Source organism: Aphis gossypii, chromosome X (assembly GCF_020184175.1).
Source record: "Aphis gossypii isolate Hap1 chromosome X, ASM2018417v2, whole genome shotgun sequence".
NCBI lineage: Eukaryota > Metazoa > Arthropoda > Insecta > Hemiptera > Aphididae > Aphis > Aphis gossypii.
Genome location: NC_065533.1, coordinates 29,338,295 through 29,361,808, shown reverse-complemented (window position 1 = coordinate 29,361,808; position 23,514 = coordinate 29,338,295). Strand labels below are relative to the sequence as shown.

At 24.0% G+C, this 23,514-nt stretch overlaps 1 protein-coding gene across 1 annotated transcript in view; it reads right to left on the bottom strand.

The window, feature by feature from the left end:
* Positions 1 to 271: 271 nt before the first annotated feature.
* The window catches only part of LOC114120609 (whirlin), a 32,838-nt gene continuing 9,595 nt past the window's right edge, over positions 272 to 23,514 (bottom strand). The window contains 16 exon segments of the mRNA XM_027982569.2: positions 272 to 3,922; positions 4,043 to 4,121; positions 5,664 to 5,767; positions 5,770 to 5,785; positions 9,129 to 9,257; positions 11,943 to 12,023; positions 15,643 to 15,762; positions 15,832 to 15,928; positions 16,894 to 17,015; positions 17,095 to 17,202; positions 17,447 to 17,633; positions 19,766 to 19,944; positions 20,015 to 20,140; positions 20,206 to 20,454; positions 20,514 to 20,644; positions 22,404 to 22,733. Of these exon segments, the coding sequence (XP_027838370.2) occupies positions 3,780 to 3,922; positions 4,043 to 4,121; positions 5,664 to 5,767; positions 5,770 to 5,785; positions 9,129 to 9,257; positions 11,943 to 12,023; positions 15,643 to 15,762; positions 15,832 to 15,928; positions 16,894 to 17,015; positions 17,095 to 17,202; positions 17,447 to 17,633; positions 19,766 to 19,944; positions 20,015 to 20,140; positions 20,206 to 20,454; positions 20,514 to 20,644; positions 22,404 to 22,733 (2,201 nt within the window). The 3' untranslated portion in view covers positions 272 to 3,779.

The window sequence follows — 23,514 nt, the reverse complement described above, 5'->3', positions numbered from 1 at the left end:
GTGTAGGTATTATAATAAAAATTATGAATTTGTATTATATTTATATTAATATTTTGGGCGTATGAAATGGTATTTATAATTCTCCAATCATACATTATAATTAAGGAGTCTTGCAGAAGTAAACTTTCTTTAAATAGTTCAATAAAACCAATAGTTGTTAATGGCCTAGACACAAAAAAGGCAACCGGAAGAGGATGAACTGGTTGAATACAAAGGATAATACATATTATTATAGTATCATAACAATAAAAAACATTTAAAAAATACTACATTTTTCAGTTATCATTAATATATATTTTTTAATAACAATTTAATTACGACTACAAATAATGAACATGCAATATAATAATATATAGTGCGTGTTTTACAACGTACCAAAAATACAGGCTCAAGTATTACTTGTCATCGTAAATTAAAATACACATTTAATCAATATATAAATATATAATATATCTATCATATAATACATACATACACGCATATTTTTATATATACGTGTGTACGCGTGTATAATGTATACAATATACATGTATTTAACAGGGGGTCCTAGATATATCAGACACAATGTGTCACTTGAAAATATCAAGAATATCATTGGACACTCCGTATAATACTGTATAAATAAATATATATATATATTTATATACAAGTGTATGATATAATATATTTTTAAATTATAATATGTCCAACAAACAACAAATATTTATTAATTAATTTGTACAAATAAAAACAATAGTTATGTATCTAAAATAAAATATCGAGTCGAGTTCTATATATATATATATATATTAATAATATAATATCGCGGTTATTAATGTTTTACGGCATACCACAATGAATAATACTATATAGCTATGTGGTCTAAGTATGCCTATTATTTATTATCATCAATTTTTTTTTCCGATTGAGCTAAAATAATGTAACGGGCGAAGCCAATTATAATATGTATAGCTATTATACCTATTGCTGCAGTTTATAGGTTTATAATAAAATTATACGCCTGTAATACATTAGCCAAATCCCCAGTGCTCTTAATCCTTATAATGTTTAAAAAACGAAATGATAACACTCGAAGTTTAGTCTTGAGTTTAATTTCACTATGACGAATGTTAACTACGGTGCCGTGTTAAATAGGGGAGGAAGTTTCCTAAGGATCAAGGTTGCAAATTTTGTGAGCAGAAAAATGATCAATTAATTTTTATTTTAGTAATACTTTTTATGTTTTTTAAAATGATGAAATCCACTAGGTTCAGAAAAAAAAATATTTTCACATCTTACAATATTTATTCAAAACATAGCTCGGGTATTATATTATAGTATTGTGTACCTAAACATAAATACTATTTCATCGTCAATAATTATGCACAAGTTAATTATGCTCTTTATAAATAAATAAATTTAATTTACAACAATGTACTTGTATTATTCAATTATTTTGTCATGTAGATGAATGAATAATAATAAAGAGTGGCACCATAAAATCTTCCCCCGGGTGGCACAATAACACAGCACCGGACTATTGTAATATTATTATTAGTACTCTAATACGCGATAGTGCGATACGTATACAAAAAAATATTGAAATCGATAAAAATGACAATAATGTATGATCACGACTACATGTATGTCGCCTAATTCAATTAAAAAAAAAAAAAAAATTGAAAGTGAGAGAGAAAGATAAAAAAAACAATTAAATATGCGAGTGAACGCAATAAACACCTACACGACACGTACATAAAATATTATAGTGTTTCTATAATTCTATGTAACTATTTAATAAAATGTTTAATATGTTATTAAATTTTAAATATGATGAAATTAATAATCTGAGTGAAATTTGAACGTACATAATGGAGTTCCATTTAATAATGCAAAATATCAAAATATTAAGGATAATAATATAATATAGGCGACGGTTATGTTCGTAGAAAAAAATTACTTGCCACATAGTTGGGATATTATAGTATACCGTTACCGTCTTGCCATTACATCGTAAAAAGGAAGTATAAAATATATATAAACATAGGTACCCATGGTTAGTTGTTGAAGTACTTAGAATATTAGGGGCATGTACACATACCTATTATAAATATACCTATGACTTATATATAGTAGATATATCTGTCGTAGGCATATAGTTAAATCAGGCATCTTACTAAATGCCTAAATATATAGCCAAAGAATTTGATTTTTATTTTACTATTTCACTATTCACCTAGACATTTAGTTAAATTAAATTAAATTAAATTACTAGGCATTTAACTAAATGCTTATTTCAAGTCAGGCAAATAATAAAAATGAAACATTATGTATTATTTTAAAAATTTAACTATATTTTCTATTAATTAATTATTATTATTATGTATATACATATTAGAAAAAAACAATAAATTATTTATTAATAAGTAAAACACATAAGTATATGAAATTAAACACCTAATTAGTAATTACCTTTATATATATATATGTATATATATTTATGTTTTAAGTTTTAAAACAATAGTACCTACCGATGGACACGAAATTAAACATATTTCATAAAGGTATTTACGTGTTTTACATATTAATAAATAATATATAGTTTTTTTTTTTAATAAAATAACAATAAATAATTAATAAAAAATATAGTTAATTATTAAAATAATACAAAATGTTTTATTTTTATTATTTGGCTTACTTGAAATAGGCATTTAACTAAATGGTTAGATGGATACCTAGTGAAATTGCATGAAAATCAAATTCTTTGAATATATTCCTAGCCATTTACCTAGTTAAATGCCTGATTTGACTATATGACTACGGCGTATCTATTGTATACAGAAACCGAATATAGGAGACGGTGTTTTCTCTTAAATAAAATGCTGTTCGGGGGAGGATTCAAGTGTCTGCACTCATGATTTCAAAAAGTTCTATCTTTTCATAATTTAATGTAAATAACGTTTTTAAAAAAAATATGTTTTGTAGGCTTTTCAGAGTATCAAAGTTAAGGCCACAGTTATTATTATTATTACTATTATTTTAACTGCTACTTATATCGATTACTAATTTTACATATCAATACATAATGTATATATTGTATATATTATATTAAGTTCCCTCGCATGACGGATTAAATAATTATACAAATCAATGCATTATATCATTCCTCGTTACACACAGTTTTTTCTGAAAGTACTTAAAATAATAAACTAAAATATACTATATTGTTTTATTGTGTACTGCATCTAACTGCTGTAGTATGGTCTGTAAGAGACGTGTACTATGCTGTATTATATGTATGAATAATGTTTGTACGTTTTAATAATATGTAGGTAAGTACATCTTATGATATAACTACAAAATATAATAATTTATAAGGCCAGTTATTCAAAAATAATTGTATGGTATTATTAAATAATAATAATAATAAAATGATGTAATATAATTTATAATTTTATCGTTTTACTGGATATAAATTTGAACAAGAGTAATATAAAATTAGATATTTGTAATGAAATTGATAGAAAATGAATTATTAAAGAATAAAAATGAGAATTAATAAAAATAATATGATTCGGTAAAAATACTTAAACATGAAATTTTATTTTTTTAAATTGAATCAATAACATGCCATCTTGTAATGTTTAATAGATAAATAAAATTAACCGTATAAATTTATTCAAACAAACGTTTGTATGTTTCCAACTAGTTTATTAATACCTAGTCGTCATGTTATTGGAGTCCATCGCTGTACTTAATAAACAGAAATTTATATCACCAATAGTTGTTTTTTTAACCGGTTAACTTTCCAAAAATATTAGTGCGGTAGGTTTTGGTTCCAAATTTGATTTCTTTGCTTCAACTACAAGAAACTCGATTTCGGATTTATCAGTTTGTGCAAAAGATTCTGCGATAAGCCTAGCTACTTCTTGATGAGGCATTCCTGAAAAATAAATGAAAACATTTTATGTGAATAGTGATGCTAAATTTTATTGTTTATTTAAATTTTATACACTTATCACATAATATATATCTTGGAATTTACCAAAGTAAGTATACTCACCTTCTACTTTTTGACCGTCGACTTCTAAAATCAATTGGCCGACTTCAAGACCACCAGCTTCGTATGCAGCCCCATTTTCCTAAAATTATAATTTAATGGTATAAGTGAATATTATATTACAATTTGATACTTTGGTTACAATAATTTAATTTACAAAAATGTAATATAATATTAATTAAGATAACGAAAATAATTTAAATCCGAATATTTGAAAATTGAAAACATCTTCACTGTAATATACTAATATATATATATTTGCGTTTAAGTTTTAGTCCTTAGCCATAAAATAATTAAAATAACAATATTATGTTCTTAAATAGGTACTTAACAAATTATCTTATGAAAAGTGTATTTATAATGAATTTATATACTTCGAAAATTTGAAAGTTTCAAAATAATGTATTTATGTGTCATGTTTCATAACTACGAATATGTAATAATAATATAGTATACAGGCAAATATTAAAGCCATAATAAATACTTAAGAACCGATTGAAAATATTGTTAACGATAATTAATATCATTAATTCACTGAAATCCATCAAAAATTATTTTAATAATTTATAATAATATTAGGATGGATAAGGTACTCAATTGTTACTATATAATCTAATTTTAAATTCATATTTGACCTATTACTGCATGTTGTTATTGTTACAAATAATTAATTACTGATAAACATACCAGTTTTATAAGTTGTAATACTGATAATTTAACCATGATTATTATGATTATTTGATAAATTTTATTATAAAGGCCTTGGAAACAATAACTCAACAAATTATAAGAATCGTAAATACCGTGATAATTGTAATGAATAACCGTGCCTTTGGTCTGATGGCCAACTGGAAAATGTAATCTAACTAAATTATAAAAGTTATAAATGAATTGGGAAAATTTGGGACTTAAATAATTATATAATAATATGTATTTGATTAAAAAATATAAAAAAAGTGATGGTTCCTGATAAAATTAGAGTTAACAAAAAATAATAATTATATACGTACAAATAATATTACAACATTTGTCATTATGTCAACAGCATAATTAACATAATTAACAGCAACTATAACCACTAGAAAATTATTGATGAGAGAATTGAGAGAAATGAGAATATATTATAATAGTCGATAGATTTGTTCATCTGAATGATACTTTTTATTGATTTAAATTGGAAGCAATAATAAATTATTGTATCAGACATTTTAAAAATAATCTTTACCTATAAATGCCAGATTATTAGTAGGTACCTTTATTGATAACTTATTTTTTGTTGTTTTTTATTTTTAGTAGTATTTACATAAAACCAAAACTACGAATAAAGGTTATCCTTGAAATTTTTAAAATATTTAATATTCAAATATAGTATTAAAATATCAATACTTAAATATTTATGATCAGTTAAAATTTAAATGAATATAATAAATTATAACCACCTACATTGACATAAATTAAATACTTGATACTTTTTAATGATTAAACAGATTTTTATTACTTTTAGCTGACTAAACTAAACATTTGAATTGTAAGACCACGTAACTACGTATCTATTTTGACTTCCTCTCTTTTTTCAAATCTAAAATTTGTATTTAGTTCTAGACTTGTTACCTATTATACTTACATGTATATTTATTATCCTAGGAAGTAGATGCTTTGTATTGATTCCACCTTCAATTGCAATTCCGAGCAATGGTTTGATTTTTTTAACAATTATTCGAAGATTCCTTGTTGATCCAACATTATCTTAAAATTGAAAAAAATAATAAATTAAGAAAAACGTTGTCAAGTGAGTACCACTCTACTATATAGATTAGGTGCTGTATGGGTCACTATTATATATTATAGGAGTATTAAATTTGAATCTAATGATAGGTATCATCGTTGCATACGAAAAACGATTTTGAACGAAGAGGATTTGTCAGCCTAAGATATAATAAATAAAATATATTATATTTTAAATTGGGTTGTGAAAAGGTGGTTTATGTTTTAAAGACATGAATACCCTAAAATTAAATCTTGTACAGAAAAGGCTAATTTAAACAAATGGTGCATGTTTCAAGTTTCTAAGGCTATTCATTTTTAACTATAACAAAAATCTAAAATTATTTGGTAGAAAATCGTTGTTTTATGAGTGAATTTTGGACTTGGTAAAAATTTAAACTGAACTACTGAAGATAAAATGTTTTTAATTAGACTACTTTCAAGTTCTTTTATAATTACTGTAAGTCAAACTTATAGAAAATCTTGTATTAAATTTTCAACTCTTAGCTACTTATACAAAATTGTTTATACATTTTAACTACAAAATAATTTGCAAATATTCATGATTTTGAACTGTTGTCAATATTTGAACTTCAAATGCTAATAAAAAAAATTGTGCCTATGTACCTATTCTTATAATTTTTTAATCACTATAAGAATAACTTATGAGGAACTCTGTATTACTTTTTCAAGTATTTTGACTCCGCCAAAAAAATTTTATCGACACTTCAAAAAAAAATTATCAGAAAAATTGAAAAATTAAGTTGTCTATAAGTAGCTCAAAAAAATTCAAAATATTTTGAAAATTAAATCATATAAAGAAAATGCCAATATAAATAACTGATGAAATTTTCAAGTATCTATGACTTATACTTTTTGAATTATAACAAATATTTAAAATCGTTTGAGGATGAATCGTTATCGTTACGCTATTACGTAAAAATTTAAAATTCAAACGCACTTAAAATTTTTCTTATAATGATGCTTTGAGTTTTCTTTATAGCTACTTGAAGAAAAACTTATGGAAAACTTAGTGTTGTATTTTAAATTCTTAGATATAAACACAAAAAATTTGATGATTTTTCAACTTCAAAATTACTTGCAAATTTTTGCGATTTTGACATATTTCGTAAAAATTTGAACTATAAACGCTTATAAAATGAAATTGTCACTTATGATTTTTGATTATTTTTCAACTAAAATAAGAACAACTCATAAGGAACTCTGTATTGAATTTTCAAGTTTTTTTGGTCATCCAACATTTTTTATCGACATTTCAAAAAAAAATTCTTAGAAAAATCAAAAATTTTAGTGGTTTATAAATAGTTAAAAAAAAATCGAAATATTTTGAAAATTTGACTGTGTATAGATAATATTAATATAAACATTTGATAAAAATTTCAAATATTTACAGTAATTCGTTTTTGAGTTACAGCTATATAAAAAAAATAGATTTTGTCGAGAACTGGATTTGTGTAAAAATTCCCGTTTTTCAGTCATTTTTTTTGAAAACTTTTAGAAAATATATAATGCACTAAGGATATGCACTTTGCTGTCAGATACCACCTCTGAAAATTGAAATTGTAACATTATTTCGACAAGTTATGCCAGGGGTCTCCAAATTCCAGCCCGCAGGCCGAATACGGCTCTCGAACAAATTTTAACCAGCCCACGGCCCCTATAGGATAGTAAATATATGAGGAGATATCTAACATTTAAAAATTAAAAATTGTATGTGTTATAATATATGTATACACTTTTGGCCCGCTAAGAGCAATGATATTTCTTGTGGCCCTTGAATAAAAAAGTTTGGAGATCCTTAAGTTATGCTGTACACAGATACAAAAACAACAAAAAAAAAACACACATCATTGTAAAATCAATACATTTATTACTTCGTTCAGAATCTAAAATGAGTTTAAAAGTATAGCTGTGGAAATATGAATATTAAAAAATATGTAATATAAGTGCATTTAATTGGTAAATAGAAATAGTATATTATATATACCTATATACCTATTATCATGCGTGTAGATCTGTAATTTGGTAAATACTTTTAGATAGGTACTTTATTCATTTTTATATGATAGGTAACTAATAAGTAACAACGAATATTTAATTCTACATAAGTAAGATTCATACACTTATCGAAACTCTGATTAAATTTCTCATGTCAGTAATATTAATCTTCTTATAATATTTATAGACCATCAGACCATGTGATTATTGTTATAAAGAACACTAATTATTAAGTTTTTCCAATAGATTTTATTGAATATTCTAAGATACTTTATTCAAGGAAATATTTTAAATTATAATATTTTCATTTTGTTTACCATAATTTTCATTGGTTAAACAATTTTTCAATATAAGCTATGTATTTTCAAACAACAATCTATCTTGTAAATATTATTAACGTTGTATTTATAACAAGCTCTTAAAATCGGATGAAAATATAATTTTCATTTTGTTTAAATATTTAGGTATATTACATAACAATACATCTTCTTGCCTATTTTTTGATGTAATGTTCACTTGTGTCTAAGTAGATATGGAATAGAATAAATAAAAATATTTTTTATTAAAATATTTCTGTTAACATTAACGAAAACAATTTAATGAATTATATCATACCTTATATATCTATAATTATATCTAATGATATCTATAATTTTTTTGAAACATTTAAAAGTTCAAATTTGGATAAAATTAAGTATTCGAATAAAGAATAACAATATTTTCGTTTTTTTTTTGTTGTAGGTAATACAAAAATATTATTTGTAAAAATTTGAAATTTTTATGTGTATTATTATATTTTATATACACAACGATATTTTCAAATTTGTTTTTCGGAAAAAATTATGTTATTCTAGTCACTGTGAAATATTGCCTAATAGCAATATCGAAAAACCACAATATAAAATATATTTTTTAATATAGGCTATTATTTGACTGTTTTCACTCAGAATCGTTTTTCGTAGGTATTCAATGATATACCATTGAATTCAAATTTAACACATCCATTACAGTGACCCACTTGACACCTACCACTCCTATTTGCTACCGTTTTTCTTATTTTTAATGTTGATAAAAGTGGTTAACAAGCTTTAAAATGTTACAAGATTCCACTTATTAGTCTGTTCTTATAGCAATTTAAAAATAATAAAAATACATAGCTTGTATAGATTTTAGTTGTTCAAGGTCTTAGGTCTAAATATCTTTAAAATATTATATAATATAAAATATGTTTTATATAAATCGTAATAATTTATATTTTATACAGTGAGAACTGAGTAATAGCAATTACAATATATACTAAAATTACCTGAGATTCGTTTTGTATATTATTGGAACACGATGATTCTATAAAACCACTTTCTCTTCGATAGCTTCCATCCTCATCCAGTAGTTCATTTTTACCATCATATGATCGTCCGTGTTTGTTTGATAATTGCTTTAAAAAATGTTTTTGTTTCATTAATAATTATAATTTATAAAGATATGATTGACTAGCCTTCATAATGTTTATACATCGGGTCAATCACACTTAATTTTTTTACGCCACTTTTTGTTTGCTCGATATTAAAACAAAAAACATACAATTACACTATTGGTGACTGGTAGTCTTCCTTAGATTTTTATTTTTAGTTGCCGTTATTACAGCGAAATGTTGTATCATAATATCTTTGAAAAATGATATTATTAAAACAATTTGGCAATACTAATTTTTTTCTTTTACGTTCTTGATTTTTCTTATCAACTTGGTGTTTTTTTATGTTTTTGTTACACTCCAATATAAACATTTAAGTTTGAGGATTATTTGTGTTATTACTTAATATTTGAAAAGTTCTTTATTATTTAAGGTATTTACATTTATCTATACATTATTATTTTAATTGTTTTGAGTTAAAAGATACCCATGTTTAATTATACACATTATCTATAATTTTATCATAAAGTAATAAAAAAGTCTATGTATATTGGAATATAAGTTCATTCGCTCTTTTTTATTATAGGATATTTGTTTTTTGCCAAGTTTTAGTAATTACTAGGTAAATATATTATTATTATTATTAGTTGGTTAAGATTGAATAGAATATTTTTATAATTGTACATATTCTAGGTAAGTACTTAATATATTTTAGTATTTAGTGGTTATACATATTTTTGACATGAGATGAGTGATGATATAGCTAAAAATGTGATGTGTAAATGTATAAATGTGAATAAAAATTAATAAGTAATGAATCTATGAATCAAGTTTGATAGTATTTGTGTAAGACTATACAATTATAGCAACAACTACTCATGCTTAATATAAGCACTATCATGTTTGTTAATTTTGAAGGTTTACTAAGCAAAAGGAATACTGAAAATAATTCTGATATTTTAAAAACTAAATAAATAACTTTAAAGTATTAAATTTATTTATTTACTTACTACCTACTACGTGATATTACGGTTATATACAATTTTACCCTTTAAATGTTAGTGGCGGGTGTATAATCCACTAGTGTTTATCGATATTGCTATAAGTGGGTAGATATTAATTTATAAATCAAATAAAATTTCAACTGTGACATTTATAGAAGCCACTTATCAAATGATGGTAGATGAGCAAAGCTGTTTTTATCTAAATACCTCAGGTTCTACCTGTTCTACTAGTTTATACAATTTTTGTTTTCATAATTACTATTGTAATATTAAAACCTAGCCCTGCAGATGGTAGCTGAAATAGATGCCGCTAACCTAACTTAGAATAAATATAGAAATAAATACTAATTTCATACTTTAATTTCAAAATTTTTTTATCCAGACGCTACAAAAACCTAAAATTGAGTTTATAAAAATTAGAAGAAATTATAATAATCTAATGAATATAATAGTATAATTATGATAGGTAAATAGTTTATCGTTTAAAACTACAGATCATAAGGGTTATATTTATATATCATATTATTTCGTTAAAGATATTTAATTTAAAAATATAAAAATGAACACTTAAAAAAAATAGTTTTACATTTATTTTGTGTAACACCCATGTAAAAACAATACAATTGGTTAAAAGTGATAAAAATATACATGTTATTATGTAAGAATTAATTGATCGATATCGCTAAAAAAGTTTCGACAATTTTAAAACTTGACTAAAAGAATTAATTTGTTAAATTTATTGGCTATTTTATCAAACATACTACTTATCAAAAAAAATATTTAATCTTATACTGCTATTTTATAAAAGTAGTAGTTATTTTAACACCATTTAAGGAAGATTGTAAGATCTTTATTAATAATTATTAACTATAATCAAATTATAAATTATTTATCTACGTTTTTTTCACTAATAAATAAGTGGCTACTATACACGCCACAGTTATCTTAATTATTCATCATTAATTTAAAATTACTCTGCTCGTTAAAGGATTATGTAATTATATATTTTTACTTATATGATATTTTTAATTGTTTGTAACTTTTGAAATAGGTATGATGCGTAAAAGTAGGGATTTGATTTGAGCTTCTATTTATAAAGGCTGTAATAAAAAATAAGTATTATTATTTTTATCGTAGACCTATGTTATAGAAAAATAATACTTACTTCACGGACCCTGCTTATTTAAAATAAAAACCAAATTAATATATGAAGTTTAAAAAAGCCATATTTTATTAATTACAAAATAAATATATCGATAATTAAGAAAAATATATATTCGTGATAAAGTGAGTAAATTAATAAAAGCAATTTAAGTATTTTAACTCTGAAGTGCACTTACAGGGTATTTACATAAATGATTTTCCTATGTAATTTTGGAATATGGTCTTAAGTAGCTGAAACACTAAAGGATTATAAGACATGCCGAAATTTGAATTTGAAGGTTTATTATAATATGAAAAGTTTGTTAGGTATAGATAGATAAGGAGTATAAATTGAAACTACGGTTCTTTAGAAGCTCTAAAATGAATTATAGATCAACTAAATAAAACATATAAACACAGAGCAGTAAATAAGATAATATAAGGTAAAATTCTAGTTAAAGATGAAAATAGAAGACGGTGTTCCAAAACTAAAGAAAACATATCTAACTACTTGGTTCACATACAAAAACTAAATGGAACTGAAACATCAACTGAAACTTACTAGAGAACTTCCATAGTACCAGGATTTCAATTTTTGGGTCCATCCCCCTAAGTGGGATCGCAGTCCCTCCAAGTATCCACTCTGAAAGCATCAGCAACGTTATTTGCGTAAAATTTTAAAAATACCTATAATTAAGTAGCAATACAACTGTATGTAATTAATTTACATGTTTTATAATTTATTCAAATATTTTTTTTTGTCGAATTTGTATACTAATTAAAAATATATTTTCTATCAAATTGTACTGCAATAAATAAAAACGAATGTGCTACTCAAGACCAATTTAATCAGTGAAATTATAAAAATAACAACTGTTTTATTTTAATAAAGTAGGTTAGTGTGAATATATACCTATGGGTTATGAATAATTGCTTTTTTTTTATCATATAACTGAATGTCAAATATACTTTTCATTAATTTTAAGTGATAAAATATGAATCTAACTGATGTAAATAATGATATGTACTTTGTGTAAGTTCTTAATGTTGATAGGAAATTAGGGATACTTAAGGTACTGACAAGTGCACTTCCACACAATATACTGTATAATATTTACTTAATTAAAGCTAATCAATTTTGTTTTTTTTTATATAAACTAACTACCCAAAATATATACTTGAGTTTATATGCACTATAAAAAGATAACAATGAAAACTAAAAATTAATATTTTTTAAAAGGTGTAAGTACCTACGTAAATATCAATATGACTAAATGTTATTGATAGATTTATTATGCTATTACCTATAGAATATATAGTATACATATACATATAATATATATATATATATAAGTTCATTTATATTGTATGTAAATACTATTTTGATTAAATACAATCAACACTTAGATAAAAATTAATAGATACCAAGTTAATTTTTTACGTTTTATAATTTATAGAAATATTATTAATTTAGGTACCTATACATTTTTTTTATGTAAGTACTTTCATTTTTTCAACTTTTTTTCAAATTATTTCACATAGGTATTATTAGTTTTTATACGCCGCGGCCGTAACAATATTCTATTACTAAGAATTTAATAAACTAAGTTTTAAATATAATTTTTTTGGTGTTTTTATTTGGTTGTTTTGAATTGATTAAGGAGGTACATGTAACAGAAATTATAGAACCTACTCGTTTAGTATGTAACTTTCATCAAAAAGCTATAAACTCGAAATTAAATTAAATGTATTATTAATAAATTCAATAACAATAATATCTTACCTTATATTTTCACATTAGTTCATTACTTATTCAATACAATAATTTAAAAATTTAAAATGGGTCAATTTTACGTCATGTCGAAATATGTTATTTAGATGACATATCCTGTGCATTCATTGATTACCACCACTTTAATTGTCTTTCAAAAATACATTTACATCTTTAACTCGAATCCCATACTTTTGTCAGTTTATCTCCATAACATTTAAATTATTTGTAAATGTGCATCACTTACTGTTGGATCAATAAAAAATATTCACTTGATTTACCGTTTTGTGCTCAAAACCTAAGTCAACTAACTATCATACACTTTTCATTGGTTTGAATGAATTATTGTATCTTTTTAATTTCTTTTAATTTGAATAAGTGTAAATATTAAATTTATGTCTCTTTCATAAATAATGAGACATATTTGCTCTACGATCTCGTCGGTGAGAGATAGTAGGCCCTGTATCATTATAAACATTAACCGTAATTTCGACTACCTATTACATTATTACTTTCGGAGTTAGAATCGATCTCCTCTGAGATAACATCTGATAGAGAAGAAACTTAATATTTGTTGAAGTTCTATATTTCTAATAAACAGTTTCTATGGTGTTTGTTTTAGCGTAGAATAGGAATTCATACATTTTCACAATCCTTGACTGCCTATTTTGTTTTGTTAATCAAACACAGAAACACACATATCACAACAGAGAGTTAATTCGTTTCTGAATTAATAAAATGGTTTCTCGTAAAAATTCCCAATTTTCCTTAATTTTTGTTTATTTTTCACGATTATTTTGAAAAATACCATCTAGATCCAATTTACTATCAAAAACCTACCGCAAAGTTAATCAAAGCATTTTTTTACTGCCTTGATAAGCGATGAAAGAAAAATATCATTTTCAAATCAAACCATTTGAATCAATACATTCAATGCTCCTTTAAGAATCTAGAAAAAAACCTTAATGGAAGGCTTTTCTATTACTATAAATAATATTATAAATATATAAATACATATAAATCATTCTTACTATCACAAAACTAACGCAGTCACATTATTTAAAACATAGGTACTAATTAAACATTTTAAATACTTAAATCGTTTAAATTAACTACCTATCAAATTATAATCATGTTTTTTGTCTTAAAAATTTACATTTTTTTACTGTGCATATCTAATCTATTTTTTTTTATTATTATACTATATTAATAAAATATTAGTTACACACTAATATATTTTGTTTTTAATGAAGGCATACTAAACGAGCTGATGAATATAAATGATGAATAATTACCAGACATGAATGAATTCTCAACAATTTATGCTTGAAAATACTGTATATATATATATTAATCAAAATAAATCTAAAAACTATCTATTCATAAAATTAATTATTATTAATTTAAAAAAGTTTTAATATTTATAATATGGTTATTTGCTAATAAAGTATAGGTAATAACTAATAAGTATATCAATGCATATGCAAGTATAATAATATAATATGATAAATGATAATCGAAAAATAGTTATGTTCTAAATGAAATATTGTTATTTTTTAGTATAGAATTTTCTAAGTAAACAAACTAATTTATCTTTAATATATAATTAAAAATAATACATAAAGTGTGTATAAATTTGTATTAAATTTTGTTTTCCATGCATATTAAAAAGATTTATGACAATCATAAATAGTAATTTAAGGGTTATGGTAATAACAAAAAATACATCATCACTTAAATATATTATAATAGCGTAAGTAAAGTAATGTATTTTTAGGGTTTTTTTTAAAGAAGTGAATAATTTTTTTTATCGCAAACCCAACCCTGTGATATTTTTTTATTTGTAGTTGGAATGTTTTGATGGTTCCATGATGGAAAACGAAGAAAATACTACTTTTTTTTATTAATATTACAATAGGGTACATGGATTAGGTTAGGTTAATATAATTTTATAAAACTAATAACATGCTTTTATTTTAAATTTTAAACATTAATTATTTTCTAAGGCACTGTTAAATTAAAACTACTATGTTTTCAAGATTAAAACAACATAGGTATATTTTAACCAAAATAAATAGATTGATATTATAATCTTAATCTTATATTGTATGAAACATAAAAGTTAAATTATTTCTATATTCTAAATTATATGCATCACTTTGACTTTATAATAATATGTACCAGGTACCTATGATAAAGGTTTTAGAAAGATGACTCATAAGTGGTTTAGTATTACTATAAATACAATAAACGATATCTATCTATTATTTAAAATGTAACTTTTATTGCAGTGTAACACCAAAATCTAAAATTTTATTTAAAGTTAAAAGGTTAAAAACTATTTTGCGCGACTATTTAAATTATGTATTCAAGTTATTCTGTGGGTAAAATTTTAACATTCGGACATTAATGAAATGTATAGGTATATAAATTATCGACGATTGAATTTCTAATGTTAATAAATTAATAATTTTATGATTTTGTACTTTACCGATGACCTAGTCATATTAGATTCATCATAAATGCCTGAATTTCGATGCGTATAACCAACATCAATCAAATCGTTATGATATTTTCTTGGTAAAAGCTCAGTTTCCAAGTCACCGTAATCCTAAATAAATAATTATAAGGATCAAAGGAATCTATAACAGTAGTCATTAAACATAATATTGTTACTTACTTGATGGCTAAATTCAAATTCTTCGACTTCCATATCTCTATGAGATTGTTCGTCAGTTTTCATTGGAGAATGTTTTCCTTCAGATTTTCTATCATTACTAAAAATGAAACAATAGCAAAGTTACAATATTTTAACAAAATAAATACTGATATTCAAATACTTATAAGTTTTTGTATTGATTACTATACAATAATTTATCGTTGATGTAAAAGCTACTATAAGACATGAAAATGAACGAATATATTTATTTGTAAATGTAACATACATAGAATGATGGGTAAATGAATTTTGCATAACATAAGCATAATAAAAGGTTCTACAAGTTTTATTTAGTTTTAAAGTTACCTATGTACGAGTAGTACCTATTAATAAATTTTTCTAAATTGTTTTTTAATAGTTATTTCTTATAAAGTATTAAAATAGTTGTACAATAATATAATAAATCTAACACGAGTTCAATCTTGTAAATAAAAAAACTGAAATCTTTTGAATTTAAAAATATAAAAAGTAAATGGCATGAATGTTTTAGATAAATGTAAATAAAAAATAATGAAGTCTAAAAAATATTTTCAATTTAAAAATACTACTGTATTGTAAGATGATCATGAATGAGGTACCTAGTTATACAAATACAAAATGAAATACAAAAGTGATATAATACTATAATATGATCTTTAAAAATAAACTAATTCAAAATTAAAATACATTAATACGTTTTGATTGTTATATTATGTTATGTGAGCTATGTACCTACATTATATTATTTTCTATCAAAGAAATATATTATGGTCTTGTGATGTTTAATATTTTTGATTTAATCAAAATATCGATCATAATACTTCTCAAACACAATTTTTAGACATTTTCAATAGGTACAATCGTCAATCATGTTATACTTTTATAGAAACTTGGTAGAGGTATGTTCAACCGTTTAACATAAGCCACAAAACAATTTGCTTCGCATATTTTATAAAATAAATTATAATATTTAATAACTCTTTTTAAAAAAGGTGCAATCAACTTAATATAGAGTATAAGAATTTTTCACGTAATAACTATTACCTAGTCCTATAATTTGAATTTGAGTACTCGGTAGTCCCAATATCCATCCCAGAATTTTCATTAGGAAAATCAAATCCTTTAGTTTGACCTCCAGGTATATTTGTATTAAAACCATCAAGTTTCTGAAATATATAAGTATGCAATAGAATAGGCATTTTCCCTTTAAGTTAATCTTATTATAATTTGAAATAACATTCTTACTCGGGAGTGTGTTTTTCTGGATTCCCGTCCTCTTCTATATACCAATTGATCAAAACGGTCTCGATCTGAGGGACCTATTAGTTCACGCAATTCCGTCAACAGCGTAAACTAAAAAACCAGACCGTTATTAATGCAATCATGACCACTTTATTATGCAACAGCGCGTGTAGTAGAGACCAATTTAAACACATATAGTAGTACAAATACGATTGAAATTTAAAATCATGAACCAGTCATATCTGTGTGTGTTTAAATTGTTTCATTTCACTTTGTTATATTAATCTATTTATAATATTTTTCTATTATAGAAGTGTGTTTTTTATAATAATGAAAATCATTAATTTTTGTTCACCTTATCAGTTGTATTGAGCAATTCGAAAAGTATAGTTATAAATGCGTCAATAGACATTCGAGAACACGAATACTCATCCAAATAATACCGCAAAGTATTAAATTCATTTTTCGTCAGCAAAATTCGAGCTTTTTCCTCTACCATTTGAGATGCAGCAGATGTCCCTAACTTCAAAGCACCGTCTGCACTAAAATTAATATTGCCAAGTTAGGATATATTTTGCTTGAGTTAATTTTATTTTTTATTATTCATGTATAGGGCGCAGATTTTTATGTAAACACGTAATTTATTGAATGCAAACTTATCTATTCTGATTTAAAATAAACACGTTTTATTACACCCCGAATAAAATGAGACTTTTTTGTTTACATATTTTCACATATTTTAATGTAAATACATATTTTTAAATATTTCACCAATATTAATATATTTCGCTTTTTCATACCTAGGTATACAGTTTTTATTTGTATTAAAATTATTGTATTGGAATTTAGAAATGTTGTACTATCAGCTTCTATTTATATACGGAGTCGTAGTAAAAAAGAGATAGCTAACTGATAAAGCTGTTAGCGCGAGATTACTATTTTTAATGTAGCCATGATCATCTCCAAATGTATGTTATATCCAATTGTTTCAAAAAAATAATGATGAAGATGATATGATGAATTAAATGGAATTATATAAATTAAATAAATGTAAAATACCGATTTTTTGTGAATTTGTAATTATTATTTTTAAATATTTCACGTTTTTAATACATATTTTGCCAAAAATAAGAACATAAATATTTATATAATATTTTGAATTTTTTGACTTTTTTATTACATAAAAATCCGAACCTTATAATAATGTATAATATGATATTTTCTAGAAATGAAATTAAAAATCCATACAGTTTTCGAATTGATAATGATCGTGAATTTATAAAATAATTATCTTTTCTAATGTGCTGGAGCATATTTAAACCTAAATTATTTATAGTTAAAAGTTTTATTAATATTACAATTTAAATGTGTTTTTAAAAACGTGTCCGGTGATAATTTTTTAGTGTTTTTAATCGTAACTTTCATACAATTAAAATAATATATTTTTATAATTTATTTATTGATGAACTATTAAATATTATGTAAGTAGGATATACTTAAATGTAATAAAACACCTGATTATTTATATATTTAATATATAATACGTGTCTTATTAATTTTAATTAATTTTATATAAAATCTATAATAAGACCAGCACTTTGACTCTTCACATTCTTTTAGTGGCATGAGCCTTATTTTACTACACATATTATAAAGTTTGCATTGATAAAAATTATTTAATTTAACTACTTTCAATTATTTTTTTAAAATAATCAATGTTTTTAATTCTGACATATAGCTGTCATTTTTATTATTGTTTAAATCTTATATTTTTATCATTTAACATCAAGAAATGTGTAATACCTACTGATATCACAAATGACCAGTGGCTGCGGAATATAAAACAATTTGAAGCAATTGTTTCATGTCTAATATAGGTGAGTGGTATAATTGTAACACCTCAACACCACAACTGTCTTGAAAAATATTATAATCAATTAATCTAGTCTTTTATATCATTATATAATCATTTTGGTATAATAAAGGGAATTGTTGATGGAAAAATAATATTAAAAATGTATACGATTTGCTTCAAAGTTCAAAGATTCAAACAGTTCAAGCCGCCACTGATGACCAAAAAAATGAATTATGTAATTATTTAAGTAACTTATTTATTTATTAAGTATGATTATTTGCATTTGTCTAATGTTTATATTTATATTGATTTAAAAGAAATAATAGGTACGTCTATAGATATTTCAGTAACAATTTAGTTTTATCAAACATCTTTAAAATAAACATTGTTAATTTATTCAACGGCAGGATTATTTTTCAATAATATTATGTTTTATTATGTAATTCAAATTATATATCTGTATACATCGTTAAAAATATAATATGTATCAACATGAATATAAAAATTTCTATTCAATATTTAAGAATTACTATATTAACTCATTACAAACTAATATAAAAGTTAGAAATATCTATTGTTAAAATATGTAAGCTAACGAGTATTACAAACTGTTTTTAACTACCTAATTAAATATGTCTAATAAAACTTTTTAATAGCCATCTATTCAATATAAATTGAAGCTTTTATGTGAAGAAGTATAATAAAAGTTATTCCTAAAATACATAAAAAAAATTTAAAACTACACAAATTACATAATAGATTATACATTATATGAGTATTGCAATTAAAATATAATTAATATTATAATAATGGTCTTACTTGTCTATGGAATGGTTCCAATTTGTATCTGGATTGTATGTTGTGCATGAATGAGGAACTTTACCTACGTCTCTTACGGTAAGTGTCATTTGCTTTTGAAATTTTAATTGATTTACTGCTTCGTCATGCGATAAATTCAAAAAAGATTGACCATTTACTTCCAAAATTTGATCACCAATCTAAAAATAAATATTTAAAATATAAGTTAGAACAATATGGTTTTATCTAAATAATAAATTGATTCATTACCATAAGTCCAGATCGATCTGCAACAGACTCTTTATCGATACCAGTTATAAAAATACCTAAATTATACTCAGTTCCGCCCCTAATCATCAAACCAAGACTTTGTCCTGGCTCAATCACCAATTCGACCTTAAATCATTATTGTTGTGAAAAATATATGTAAATTAATTTTAAATTTATAAAATTATGCTTACTTTTCTTATTTTATCTTTGGATGAACGAGTATAGGACCATTTTGAATATGGAGAAATGGGTTTGGCATATTCTAAAGGAGGCGAGACTGGTTGACCCTTACGATTAATCCATGAATACGTCCTGGTCAATCCCCACGCATCGTCTTGATTAGTGTTCTCATCGTCGTCCTTTTTGTGCATGGTGGGTATTGATTGAGGTGGCGATGGACATTTTACAGTCATTGTAATTTGACGATATGTTTTAAAAATCTGAAGAAAAAAATAAGTGAATGAAGTAAAATATTTATCAACAGTTCTAGTCATCATACTTTTAATGCCTCTTCGTGTGATATAGTTGAAAATGGCCTGCCATTTACTTCTAAAATTGAATCTCCAGGCTTAAGACCAACACTTTCGGCTATACTTCCTTCTTCTACCCGTGATATATACACCCCAACATCTAACAATTAAGTTTATTTATTACAACATATTCATTTATTAACATCGTGAAAATACAATATACTATTCTAGTATTATGAAATTCGACCAACTATCATAATAAAATACATATTATAATAATAATTATTTATTTCTTAAGTACTATTAATTAAGATATTAAGATAGCATAGTATATTAATATATTATGATAAAATATCAAATGTAGCTGAATGCTTTACTGTTGAATGATCTGCAGCATAAAAAAGTTTATTTTTGAAAAAAATAATACGCAATAAGTTTAAAAAAATGAAATTTCCTGATAATACAATTTAAAAAAATCATGATCTGTTGGTCAAAGTCTTCAGTATAAAATCTTCTGATATAACTTATAACTTTATTGTGTATGCCATACATATTGTATGGCATCTTATCAATATCCAATATATGATATCATTAAATATCTATTAAATTACTTAAATTAAATCAAATATAATGTACAATTAATAAAATATTTTTTAGTAATTTGCACAAAACTATGTAGCTAATTTTTGATTCTATATATTTGTCGATTATGAAGAATGATATGCATAAACAATTTTACTTTAATATTATTTACAAAATATTTTAATAATAAATAATAGGTATACATATACATACCTCATAAATAAATTAGAACCATATAAAAATACAGCATTGATATCTCTAAAAATCAATGATTGATTTATCTAATAACCAATGAAAATGTATCATACTTTGAACTTATTGGTAAGTACAATAAAGATAGTTAGTAGAAAATAAATAAACAAAGGAATAACATTTGTTAAATTTAACAATTTTCCCGGTCCCAAAGTTAAGATACACAATAAAAAGTAAGAGTTTAAAAAACCATTTTAAGAATTGTTATAATATTTATAAGACAGTCAGTATTTAACGTCTTAACATCTAAATGCTTTCGAGTGAAACGGATTATATATTGTTAAAAAAAAAAAACCAAAAACTATGCTAGGTTTTTAATAGTTGTAATAATAATATAATCTGTAACAAATGGCAACCATTTTATATAAATAAAAAAAATATTCGATTTTCGTGACCCTAAACAATATTCATACTTATACAAATATAAAGGTTGAAAATTAAAAACCACTATTAAGTCTCAATAAATTTATTCATATAAATTTGATTCAAATTGGTCTAGCACTATCTGATATTAGCCATTAAAATTTGCGTTCATTATGGTAACACATTTTTGTGAAATTACTATACACAGCCGTATATTTTATGAAATGAGTGTGAATAATCCGGAGATATTTCGTGGAGTATGAACAAAATATATAGAAGAAATTGATACCTAGAAATTGAGAATCATATACATTTTGATGTCAAACACAATATAGGTATAAATAGATGAATGATCTAGTACATAAAATGTTTCAATAATGGCATATATGTATACTATAATATTCAACAAAAATATTCTCGAAATAATAATAATTTGTAAAAGATTCATACATAAACATCACTATACATCCCCCTCCTGACATAATAACATAGATATATTTTTCATCAGAAACTAACTTCAGTGCTAAAGATTAGCCTCATGGCCATCTTCTTGAATAAAATAAATGAATAAATACTTTGTGTAGGTATAATATTTTAAACTGCCAGAAATAATTTAAAATTTAAATTTATTCCAACTTTTCAGCAGCTATCACAGATAATAAACATTCTGATATATTAATTTTCAAAAGAAAATTAAACAAGTTAAAATTAATTTTACTTACTTGATTCGTCAGCACCACCTTTAACACAAATACCAAATCCTTGATTGGATGGGCTTCCTGATGTTGCATTTGGCCTTGACATCGATATCGTACGTACTGTAAGATTATCATTATGTATTGTGGATGATGTGTTGTTGTGCGATTGCGATGTGTTTGAACCATGAGGTGGAGGTGATTGTGGTTTAGCGCTAGACACATGATACGAAGAAGATGCATTGTAATTTGGTGCTGCAAACATTTTAAGAACTTGTTCCGGAGAAATAGGCCTCTTTTTCCCAGAACTTCCACGTGAACTGGCATTATTAGAACGATTACTATTGCTACCAGTGCCTGTGTGACAAAACAAACGCGTGACGTACATTTGTAGGACAGAACAACTAGGTAAATAACAATACTAACAATCACAATGTATATGAATAAAGCATTATATATATATTTTGTATATTTATTTTTATAAAGTCAACTCTAATATGAAATTATAAAAATATACAAATTAAATAGAAAATTAATTTAGACCTTGTCTTCAATAAAATTGAATTATATAATTTTAATTTATTATACAATAGTTTCCTCTTGTTAGACTTACAGTTAATAAACTCATTCGCCTATTAGACACAAACTAGCGGATCTTGATTTACAAGTATACTATAACACTTTGGAAAACAATTTTGTCTTTGAACTCACTTCAATGGTTAATAAGGTCAATGTGATTTTAAGAATGTATTTCAAATGTTTAAGACCATTTTTCACCTATATTTTGGCAACATTAATACTAGTAAAATTATATTTTCTTCGACACATCACATCAAAAAGTATTAGAGTTCTTGAAAATATTTTTTATGCGATACGAAGTCATTACAAAATAGAATTTTTAAAAAATTATGTTTTTATCATTATCAATTATATTCATGTTTTTTCTTTATAAATAACAACATATATTATACATATATAATAATAAAAAGTAATTAATATAAATGTAATTTTTATATTAAAATGAATATTTAAAATGTATATATTTTTATTCTTGCCTATCTCACCTAATTGACTAATTGGATTAATGGACTCAAATACTCTCACCCCACAATAAGTTCAATAAGCGGCTACTACTGTA